The sequence below is a fragment of the Triturus cristatus genome, chromosome 10 (assembly GCF_964204655.1).
Source record: "Triturus cristatus chromosome 10, aTriCri1.1, whole genome shotgun sequence".
In the NCBI taxonomy this organism is placed as follows: Eukaryota; Metazoa; Chordata; class Amphibia; order Caudata; family Salamandridae; genus Triturus; species Triturus cristatus.
Window position 1 is genome coordinate 428,228,917 of NC_140593.1, and position 12,348 is coordinate 428,241,264.

The 12,348-nt window shown below is 45.1% G+C and overlaps 1 protein-coding gene across 2 annotated transcripts in view; it reads right to left on the bottom strand.

Annotated features, from left to right (window-relative positions):
* Positions 1 to 12,348, bottom strand: part of ODAD2 (outer dynein arm docking complex subunit 2) — a 1,108,894-nt gene that overhangs the window by 412,695 nt on the left and 683,851 nt on the right. For both annotated transcript variants that reach the window (XM_085631770.1, XM_085631771.1), the window contains exon 11: positions 3,546 to 3,692. In XM_085631770.1, coding sequence (XP_085487896.1) covers positions 3,546 to 3,692 — 147 coding nt within the window. The remainder of the gene's footprint in view (positions 1 to 3,545; positions 3,693 to 12,348) is intronic.

A 12,348-nucleotide genomic window follows, 5' to 3' on the forward strand; every position in this document is an offset into this window, starting at 1 on the left:
CGGGTGGCCAAACAAAAAACACCTAATCCACCCTGGGGCGCTGGGGACAGGAAGAGGAAGAACTTCCTCCCCCAGCCCCTTTTATCCCTAACCTAGCCCCACCCCTTATCCCACCTCTAATCCCCTGTCCTCTTATTGCGCGAACACCCCAGGGGAAGACTGGTCTGTCGACCCTACTTCCCCTGGGGGCCGCATATGCACTGCTGCTTTTGGGAGTACCGGTACTCTCCTTGCCCAAAAAGAAGTTCTGGTACTCTGGGAGAGAAAACGGAGAAGTGACAGTACTCAGTACTGGTGAGTACCGGCCCATTTAAAGCACTGCCATAGATGGTATATGCTGTGACTAGTTGGTCCTCGGCAACACCCAGTTGGACAATCAGATGGAGAGGCCTTTGAGAGAGAACGTCATGAACGTAATGGCATGACAGCCTAGACAGCTCATCTTCAGTAGCGGCCATTTTAGACCTGAGTCAGCTTTATTCCTGATAAGTAGGTGGAAACTCGCCCATTGATAAACAATTTTAAATATATTGTTGGGAATGTTATGCAGCATTTTTTAAAGATACTTTGGTTTGGGGATCTCACTAAATGCATTGAGTGTACGTACCTCGGTTTGTTGTTAGGTGTGCAGCTCGGCTGAGGCAAAAGCAGCGGGAGCGTCAGGGAGATTTAATCTGTTAGGTTAGATTGGGGGAAGCGGCGAGGGGTGGGAGGAGTTGGGGGGTCGGAAGCACGGGGTGATTCAGTAAACTGAAAGCAGCACTGTGCTGGCGAGCACAGGCCTAAAACAAGAAGTTTCGAGGGGTGGGAAAAGTTGTGGGGGATGGGAGGAAGGGGAGATTAAGTGAAGTTAAACCAGCACCATGCGCCCGCGAGCAGAAGGTTAAGAAAAGAAGCTGCAAGGGTGGGGGGTGTTGTGGGGGGAGGCACTAGGAGATTAAATTAACTGAAAGCAGAGTTGTGCCCCAGCAAGCAGCGAGGAGAGTGCTAAAGATAAAGTAGTGCTCTCAAGCAAAACATATGGCTTCTAATGAAAGAATCCCTGTAGCAGGGCCAGTAGCCAGGGCGGGAACAAAACAACCAGAAGGCGGGAAAAATGTACACTATTTAACAATGAGAGCAATGCAATTAGTAAAGGCAGACGAAGCAACCAATAAAAAGCGGTGGGCATGTGTGGGCGTTGTTCAATCTTCACATAAGGAATACAGCAAGTCCAGCAGAGCAGCAGATGCGTGCTGACTGTATGCTGGACCTAAAAAGTCAATTTTAAGGCAGTGCAATCTGCAAAAGTATTTGGAGAGTCTAGACCAAACTTTTTAAAATTAAACAATTTAACAATTGCATGCCTCTCATGCAGTCAGGTATTTTTAATGATCATTATTGTTGAGTGTAAGCAGCTCGGTCAGATTTGGTCCGATGGAATATTACACACTTTTACTCAGATACAAGACAATTTCAAGCTATCTAAGGAGCCATTCTTTAAATGTCTTCAAATTTGTTTTTTAGAGGTTGGAAAAAGTTCAACTTAATCTAAAACAAAATTTTTATGAGCGAATATTATCAACCTAATGCATATTATTCAAGCCTTATTGAGAACAATACAGATGATTTAGACTCCTAAATAAATTGCCAAGTTGAACACAAAAATAAATTTGATATCATACCAACAATCAATAAAATTTGGTTATAAGCTTTTGCTTTCAGCTAATCTTAAAATCACACATCATTACACTATAACCATTTTTTGACTATATTACACACCACAAAGACTGCTTAAGTGTGGTAGGAGCAGCAGTGCTGTGTGTCAATATGAATATGCAGATATTAATGTGTCCGTGTCATGTCAACAGCTATTAGAGAATTGGAGGAAGATATTTCAGTTACAAGTTCCGTTCTCCGCCCAGAGTATTATGTTCAGCACTAATAATGGTATAAATATTTTAATTTACGATTTAAAACTAGTTTTGTGGCCATTATCGGAGAACAGGAGCAGGCACGTGAGCTAGCCCTGATTGCTTCCACACAATTCTGCACCAGTATCCCTTGAGGGCATTGGCTACAGCTCCCATAAAAAGTAGTGTCTCAACCTAGGTCTCAGAATGTTAAATAAGGTACCTGTAGAAGATTCACACACTTGGCTTAGCCTCCACAGTTCCTATATGGTGAAAGAGAATTAATGGCCTCCCATAACTTTGAGTCAACAGATAACAAACTTCACATCGACAGGCATCTGCTGGTTCAGCACAACAAATACCTTGCTGGTGACTGAAAAAAGTTGTATATCAATAAATAAAAGGGATTTAAACAATATTTGTTGATTTTCCAAGGATACTACTTATACTCTGGCAACTTTGCTGGCTCCCTTGCAACTCCAGAACAACCAGACCGTATACACTATTATATTTCCAGTCTAACAGACATCACACAACAATGTAACCTATCTTGACCACAAAATAGTCATGCCAAGTGGTATAGTCCAGCAGTATTGTTTACCGAGGTCCCTGAAAGACAAGAAATACTAAATATGTTGGCGCTATTCTCCAGGTTTCCATTTTGTAAATGAATACATCTGGTAAATCAATAATAATTGTAGTTTAAGATTATAGTCGGGGAGAAGGAGCGGACCTGCATAGGTGTACGGCAAGGGATGCACCTTGAGGCAATTGTAACTACAGGGGTCCCTGAACCCTCCTTCCATGGGGCACTAAAGACCCTACGCTGGGGTATCGCAGAACTACATTGTTATGTTAGAGACAGACACTGGTCACCCTAACAAAGGGACAATATCTAGTGTCATAATGAATAGACAGGAGCCCGTCTTTCATCCGCAAGAATGCCGCAGACTCAATGAGCCATAGGCAGAAACATGTCGATGTCGATCATAGTGGTGACGGGGTAATAGTTCTCCTAATCCCCACATTCCAGCTTTTTAATAACAAGTAGTACACCCTACGATTAAATGTGATTTGGGGTACAACATTGGTTTTTAATTCACTATTCCCATGGGCCCCCACTCGAATGAATAGAAGTGCCTTCCTGTCTTCAGGTATAGGCCAGCTCTCTGTCAAACTGGGTTTTAGAGAGCGGGGGTTGCCTATCATAAAGTATGACACGTGGTGGTGTGTGAGGGCAGCCCTTCACAATTTTTTATGTGTCCAACACTCCCATTAGAGAGTGGTTGTAGGGACACAGTTACGCGATGTAAGTAACAACAACTGTAGGGTAGCTTCTACAGTGTGTACACTACCTATGAAAATAGTGCATGCTAGAAACCCCAAAACATTACGTTTCTCCAAATTTCAAAATTTAGAGTGCTGGTAAACAAAGAATAACTTCTCAGGAATGAGGGAATGGGAAATGGGTACTACATTTACATTTTTTTTATTTTTAAGTATATTTCTGTGGAATGTACTTCATGTACTTCGAAGCATGCCCGACAATCAGAAAGGTTCGAATATAAGAAAAGCCGTATGTATTTTTGGGAAAATGCATTCGTACAAGCTTTATTTTTTAAGACAAATCATTTTTTACAAAAACATACATACCATGCATTTGATGTCGTCAGTATCAAGCAGATTGATGAGCACTTCAAGACCCCCAACATCTCTGATGGCTAGCTGGCATGTTTCCAGAGCCAAGTTGAAATCTCTCATTGAGCACAGTGCTATTACAGTAGCTGTCGGATTGCCACCCTAAAAACAATAAGATGATGTGCTTAATTATTCAAGAGAGAAAGTTACACTCACATTAATGATTGGATCAACACTTCCGAAGTTTGCAAAGAACCGTGACCAGACTTTTGGCGTTACTGACCATTCTTGGCTGCATTTAAGTAAAGCAGTCGAATATTTCAGTTTTTTAGTTGAAAGTTGTTTATCATCCTAATTAGATTCTCCCTTTGGCACTGTTCAGCACAAAGAAATGTTGGATATATTGTAATATATTCCTACAACCTAAATCCTCCAAAACACTAAGGGCCATATGTAGGTAGCTAAATACCGGCCGGTAACGGCCGAAAATCGGTAATTTTCCCGTTACCGACCGGTATTTAGCCCTTTCTAATGTAGGAGGCAGGTTTTAAGGATTCGGTAATTTACCAAATCCTTATTTTAAGGAATCGGTAAAATACCGAATTCTTAAAAGCTATGTAGGAGGCACTCAAGTGAGTGCAATTTTGCATTCAGGATTCGTTATTTACCACCAACTACAAGTTGGTGGTAAATACCGAATACCTTTAAGAAAGCAATAATTTGCTTTTCTCAAGGTGCCATGTGGCAGACATACATGCCCTTGGGGCATGTATGTGCACCACATGTGCACACATGCACGATTCAGGGGTGCAACAGGGTGTCAATGTGACACCCTGCCACCCTTGAATATGTTCCACCTATTACCGATTCGGTATTTACCGAATCGGTAATAGTGAATGGCTTCCCATTCATTCCTATGGGCCTCCAGGCCCATAGGAATGAATGGGAAGGTGATTCCTTATTACCGAATCGGTATTACCGATTCAGTAATAACGTATATTACCGATTTGGTAATTTTTACCAAATTATTAGCTACATATGAAATACCGATTCCTAAATACCGAATCGGTAAAATTCGGTATTTAGGAATTGGTATTTCATAATTACCTACATCGGGCCCTAAATTCCCTTTAACTGAATAAAATAGTAAAAAATTACCTTTAAAAGGAAATGTTTGCCCCTTTTAAGGCACACAAATCAAGCAGTTTGCTTTTGAAATAAAAAAGGTTGTCACTTTCACAATTCATTGTATGATTACATGGAGACAGCCCTCCTGTGTTTGAAACAGAATGTATGTTTTCTGATTCGCAAGAACTCATAAATCAACTAAATACGCAGCCTTCATTTAGCATGAAGCAGTACAAAAAGGACTGTGTCTTCTGTCTGAAGCCTGCTGACAACTACAGAAGTTAATAAAAAAAGTTGCTCCTTCCTTCGGCAGAAATTAACAAGCATTTGCAATGCAATAGGTCTAGCATTTGTGAGAGTTTGTGCTATTGGCATTGTGAATGACAATGTCTTTTATTTAAGTCTTTTGAAAACCTGCAAGCGGTGCATAAACACACACTTTGTACTTCTAGTGCTTGCTTACGAGAATCAAGGCTGGCTGTAAAAGAGGCGCAGTTACTGCCAGCCTTGCTTGTTGTATCCAACGACTATAAGTGCAAAGTGCTTGTTTATGCACCACTTGCGGGTTTTCAAAACACATAATCGAAAGCTTATCATGCCTTCGCTGTCATTCTCAATTGCCCATTTCTCCTGTTAGCACTGCCTGACACAGAACCAACACACCCTACAAGTGGGGAGGGGATGTGGCGTAACTGCCAGAGCAGCTGACTTCAGAGCTGGGGACCTAGGTTCGAGTCTTGGCCTCGGCTCAACATCCTGTGATTCTGGGTGAATCCCTTAATCTCCTTGTGCCCACCATAAGTGAATGTGCACTTAACTGCTGCTCAAATCCCGGTGTTAATTAAATGCTAGTGCTGGGCACCGGAAACCACTGAATCAAATTAAGTACTGCATGCCACATAATTCCACTACACAAATCCAATCCTCAGCACACAACTAACTAATCTAATCCAACAAACATAATTCCACTACACACCATATACATTCCATAACACATAGGTATAAACATTGTCATTTACCATGCCAAGAGCTCTAACTCAAACAAATGCGAGACGATTGCATTTTCAATGCTTGTTTTTTTTTTTGCTACCGCTTCTTTTGGTTCCTTTGTCAGGCCCGCCTCTCCTCCAAAAATCGTAAATTGAATGGTTCTGCAAACGCATTAGTGTCTTGTGAAGCGATGGCACCTTATTAGTTCCTGATGTCTAACGTTAAACAGCAGTGAAAGCATAGATGCTGGCTGCTTCAAAACGTGAGCGCAGACCCTCATATACTTTAGACAAGAGTCCATGTCTGCTATCAGGCAACCGCTCGGCACTGTACCCTGCGATACACCAGGCAGCGCCCGCACTGAGGGGGCTTGGGTGCACATTCCATTTACGAAGCTGCATGGCAGATGGCACAAACCATGACCCGCTTTGCATTTTAACTATGTGTATGTACGATAGTCCCAAACAAGATACATTTCCATGGGGTAATCGGGTGGTAAAAACAAACTACAGCAATGGTCTTTAGCATGCTGGTGTGTTCCTTAGATAGATTTTCGGAGTGCTCTACTGTTCAACTGCTATAACTGCCAATAAAACATAAGCACCAGGGTGTGTGTGTGTGTTGGGGATGCATATGGGAGTTGGGGATTCATCTGTTTAACAGCTAATCAATTTGCCCAGACACAAAACCCGGAGCCTTTGTTTTTGCCTGCTCCTGGAGGAGGTAATCTTCCTGGAGGAAGCACACATCCCATTTTAAATGCATCTCTCCTACTGCAGAGAGTTAGGAGATATTACATATGTGACATTACTGTGATGCTGCTGAAAACCAAATATCTAACTACCGCCGAGATGCTACGTCACTCAAGGGCCATTTCCACTTGCTTATGGTTACTGCGTCCATGTCCAAGAGGACTAATAAGTAACTAATTTACACCTACCCTCATGGAAAGTACATAGTAATTAAGGATGCAGTAACAGTCTAACCATTTTTTATTAAGAGTTAAATGCTACTATCTCAAAACTGCTACCCACACATCCTGGGCAGGCAGGGTTAGGCGAAGCAACACAGGGGGAAAATACAAAACAACACCTTGTGGGGGGAGGCGAAGCAACACCCGTTTTGTATTATTACTGTGGCAGAATAGCATGTTATTTTCTGTTAGTTGCGTTTTAGGAGATATGTACTGGGGGCTAGAACACAACTTACAGAAATAACAACAAGCAATTATGACATAGTAATAAAGGGAGCCTGCACAACAATACAAAATCCACAATAAGTGCTTCCATACTTTGGGTTCGAGCTCACAGTACAACAGTAGGTCCGCAAAATGAAGCTGAATACCCAGGGAGGGTGGGCTTTAGTTCAAATAGGATGTACATTTTTACATGAAAGAAACAGCTACCTTGTAGTGGTGGTGGGGGCGGGCAAGTAGTGTTGTGGGAGGGATAAGGGGCTGGGATAGGGGGCACAGCCAATCAGTGAGCCCGTTGCCACTGTTACCTGCCTGCAAGCTTGATGGCGGCTCCATACTTTGAAATATTTTTTACATTTTTGGAAATCACTTATTGTCCCCTCTGCCCCTGCTATATAAATGCACAAATGTAATAGAAAAAAAGCAGCGATTGCAGCTAACTTAAATTTACAAATGCAATTGAAAACAAAAAAGCAGCAATCTCGTCGGAGTGGTGGGGGAGCGCTGGTACTGTTGTGGGAAGAATGATGGGGTGCGGAGAGGGTGCACAGGGAGATAAAGCACAAGAATTATATAATTTAAACTAAACCAAAAAAACTGAGATCTTGGAGGAGTGGTGGGGGGTGAGCAAGCAGTGTTGTTGAACGGACGGCACAGCAACATTAGGAGAAAACAGCTGCTGAAGCTAAGTGAACAACGCTTAATAGCAGAGGCAGGCTAATAAAGAACAAGCATTGGCATAGCCAATAGGTCTCGCTTTTGGGACCATATAAGTGTTTAACTATGCAACAGTTGCATAACTAAATACTTATAAGGTCCCAAAAGCGAGACCAATTGGCTATGCCAATGCTTGTTTTTTGGTAGGCACGAAGAGCCACCCTCCCCCGTGTAATGCCAGCTGCTGCAACAGGGGGAGGGACGGACTCTGAGGAGAGAGAGCAGAGGAGGAAAGAGCAACAGAGAACCAGTCTGCCAAGTAGGTGCGAACGTTAAAGTGAAAGTAATCATTTCGCTGGCGCTTTGATCTTCGCAGTGGCCGCGCGGCTCACTGAGAACATCAAAGCGCCCGCGAAATGTACACGCAGGCTGCCAAATGGTGCGCGCGCCCGGCGCACATGCACTGTAGTTGGGGGCCTGAAAAGCACCCGTTTGCACTTCCAAATCCCCGTATTCTATAGCTCTCGCCAGAGCAGCGCTAAAGCGCTGGCTCAGGCGAGACCTAAAAAAGAGTTCTCTTGTAGCTCTCTAAGTAGGGTCACGAATTACAACACATGGGCAGTCCAAATGGAAGGATGCAACAGAAGACAGGGAGGTACTAAGGAGGGACTAGTAAGCCTATTAACCTATCAAAAGCAATCATTTAGAAAGGGCAGTAACAGGAGCCAATTGAAAAGATGGGTGGGAAGTGGGCGGAGCTTCTATTCCCTACCTCAATACAGCATGTCTAAAAGAGATAGCACAAGCGCTGCCTAGGCAAAACCTAAAAATGCGTAGTTGTTTCCTGTGACAAACTGTTAAATATGCACACACAGATGGTGTCATGACTAGCATATCTATTTATGGCTGATGAACTGCACCAAGAGCAAGTATTTTTCCTGGTCCCCAAGAACCTTAGGCAGATAAATACATCTTTAAAAAAAAAAAAGAGTTTCTTCACAATTTAAATGTTTCTTCCAACGAGTTTCAGTGTCAATTTATTTCTCCATTGATATCAATGCATCAGCATAGCCATGGTGCTTTAAACAGCCATCTTGGTTAAATCGCATAACTAAATCCTACCTATCTCAATGGTGAGCTTGCTTAAATTCTGAATACAAATATATAGGTTTACAGTTTATTTTGTAGGGTAGATTGAATTTTAGATCTTATTTAAGGTAGGGTCAGCCACGCTAGACACATTTCTAAACATCGACCAAAATTATGAAATGAGCAATTTGAGTATATCTTAACCTGGGCGGGCCCTAGATCTCAAATTGTACTGACACTTTTTAGGTCTCTGCTCTAGACCGCGCATGTACTATCTCAAAAGAGAAATGTTATATCTTCTTTGTGAGCTTCAGCCCACTCATAGGCTTCCCATTTGCTGGCTCTATCATCGCACTTCTATTCTTTCTCCTGATTTGTCCATGGCATGAATGCCTCATGCCTCTTCTTTTATTTAGAGCTGACCGAGAGCAGGGACCAATTACTACTATCCATCCAGGTCTCCCATTTAATGACCATTTTAGGAACTTCTTTTTTTCTTTGTTTAACAGCCCTTTTCAGCAGCGCATGTGTTTTCACTTGCTTCGAGCGCCGTTGTAAACGGCTGTAAATCATGTCAGTATCTCGTCACATTGCTAGGCATTCAAAGACTGAGATCAAATGTCAGACGCTGTTTTCATAGGGCACCTGTTCCATGCCACAACCCCCTATGGCTTCGCTACTTGGTCTAAAATTAGAAAACATCTTGGCTTGCAGGCGAGAAGCCCGCTGGCTCTCCTTTTCCTCCTGCTGTTGCTTCTCCTCCCATGAGCACTTAAAGTAGGGCTACCAATTGCGCTTCATCTTCGAAGGCCAGCACCGTGCTTCTTTTTCTGAACTTTTCGCTGCTACGAAGTACAGCAGGCACGCTGCCATCACACCTACCATTGCAAGGGGGTGCACCCTCACCCTTGCATGCCCCAGATTTTAGACAGCGCTGCAAGAATACTATGCCTCTCATCATCACTAGGCGGCTTTGATTGCTTCCCTGGTCCCCTACCCACCTATTGAATGCCCACACCCCACCATGTTGAGATTGGCTCAGAAGGCTCTGCCCACAAACCAATCCCTCTATTGCAGTCTCGCTCTTGCCACCTGCCTCACCTGCACCTTCGCCGGCCTCCACACACCGAACCTACCGACCGCACAAACCTAAAGAACCGAACATCGCCAACTCAAATGTATCCTACTCAACACCCTTTCCCTCAAAAGACACTCCGTGGCGATCTGGGACCTGCTCGATTCCACCTTCCCAGATGTTGCCTTCTTCACAGAAACCTGGATGAACTCCTGCTCAGCCCCGGACATCGCAACCATCATCCCCGAAGGATACAAATTCATCCACAGGTACCACGTCAACTGATCGGTAAGAGGAATCGCCGTTGTAAACAAAGACAGTCTCCGCCTCACAACCAGCTCAGATGACCACTCACCCTACATGGAGCACGTGGCACCCTCGTCTACAGACCTCCTGGACCCCGCCCACCCCTTCAGGGAAGCCATAGTCGACTTCATCGCTCACCACACTGTTGCCTCAACGGACTGAATCCTCCTCTGCAACTTCAATTTTCAACTTGACAACCTTGAAGACCGCAACACCTGATCTCTACAGGAGACCCTCGCCACTACCACACTCAAACAACTGATATTGATGCCAAGCCACTCAGTAGGACACACGCCCGACCTCATCTTCTCCACAAGCTACAACATCTCCCTCAACCACATCTCTGAACCACTCTGGACCGACCACCACTAGGCCACGTCCACCTCAATCCTCGCAGAAGCTCAAACAAGGTCACCGTAGACCAGTTCACCACCTCCCTCACCAAGACCCCACCACAGAAATTCACAGACGCCAACACCTTAGCACGCAACCTCCACTGCTTGATCTCCAACTGCACCAACACACTGGCATCTCTCAAGAAACACTCAGGCAAGCAGACCTCTAAGAAAGCCAGCTGGTTCTCCTCTGCACTCCAAGAGTCCAGGCGCACCAACAGACAACTCGAGAAAAGATGCTGGAGCAGCAAGATCACTCAGACCATACAGCCTTCAATCTGTTGTCACCGCACACCACTGCCTCATCAGAACAACAAAGAAAGTAGACATCGAGGAACACATCAACACCAATGCTCACAACAACAAAAAACTCTTCGCCATAGTCAAAGAATTAGCCAAACCTTGCACAGAGAAAGCAAACATCTCCCCCGTCCAAATACCTCTGCAACAACCTCTCCACCTTCTTTCACCGCAAAATCATGGGGATCTACGACAGCTTTGCATCCCTCGACTCACCTACCCCACCTGCAACTACCATAACCAATGGCTCCGGCCCCCAGCAGACCTTGACCAACTGCACTACCTTCACCTCTTATGACACTTACAGCATCATGAAGAGTATTCACTCCGGTGCACCCTCGGATCCCTGCCCTCAGCACATCTTCAACAGAGCCGGCACCACCATTGCACCCGAACTCTGCCGCACCTTTGAGTCCACAACTTTCCCGGAAGACTAGAAGCACGCAGAGATCAAGTCCCTGCTGAAGGAAAAAAAATATCCTGGACCTCTCCCAATCGGGCTTCAGAAGCAACCACAACACTGAGACCGCTCTCCTCACTGCTACAGAGGACATCCACACCCTCCTCAACTGATTTGAGACTGCAGCCCTCATCCTCCTGGACCTCTCAGATGCCTTCAACACTACCTCCCACCACACCCTCTGCACAAGACTCCACGACTACGGCATCCGCAACAAAGCCCTTGATTGGATCTACTGCTTCCTCACCGGCGAGAGTCAGACTTCCACCATTCAAATCAGAACCCACAGAGATCAGCTGCGGAGTGCCTAAGGGATCCTACCTGAGACCCACCCTATTCAAAATCTACATGGCCCCGCTTGCAGCCATCGTCTGAAGCCACGGACTCAACCTAGTCTCCTATGCTGACGATGCCCATCTGTTTCTCTCCCTCACAGACAAAACCACAGCCGCCAGGACCAACTTCCACAAAGAGATGAAGGCAGTCGTCACATAGATGAAGGAATCTGCCTCAAACTTAACTCAGGCAAGACCGAAGTCCCCCTCCACCTGGGACGAATCTTGGTGGCCTGCAGCACTCGTAATACCCCCACACCCACAGGCCAAGCACAAAACCTCTGCATCATCCTGGGCTCCTTGCTCTCATTGAACCGCTAAATCATTGCAGTCCTCCTGCTTCCACACGCTCTTCTTGCCTTATAAGATCTTCAACTGGATCCCCACCAAAATCCAGGAAAATTGCTACCCATGCACTCGTTTGCAGCAGACTCGACTACGGCCAGGTACTCTATGTCGGCACCACCCAAAAACAAAAACAAATTGCAGAACGTCCAGAACGCCTCTGCCAGACTCATCCTGAACATCCCATGACACAACCACAACACCGGCCACCTGAGAGGCCTTCACTGAGTACCTGCCAACAAGGGAATCACCTCCAAGCTTCTCATTCATGTCTACAAAGCCCACCACAACGCTGGAACGGCATACATCAACCACCACCTCTCCTTCTACACTCCCACCAGACATCTCCGCTTCGTCCAACTGGCCCTCGCCACCGTTCCATGGATCCGCAATTCCACAGCTGGAGGAAGATCTTCTCCTACCTCACTGCCTCTGCACCTCAGGCAATCACGATCACTGCATTAATTCAGGAAATACCTCAAGACCTGGCTCTTCGACTGGGGGCCAGGTCGCAGACCCGGGGATCCCCCCACACACCCAGTG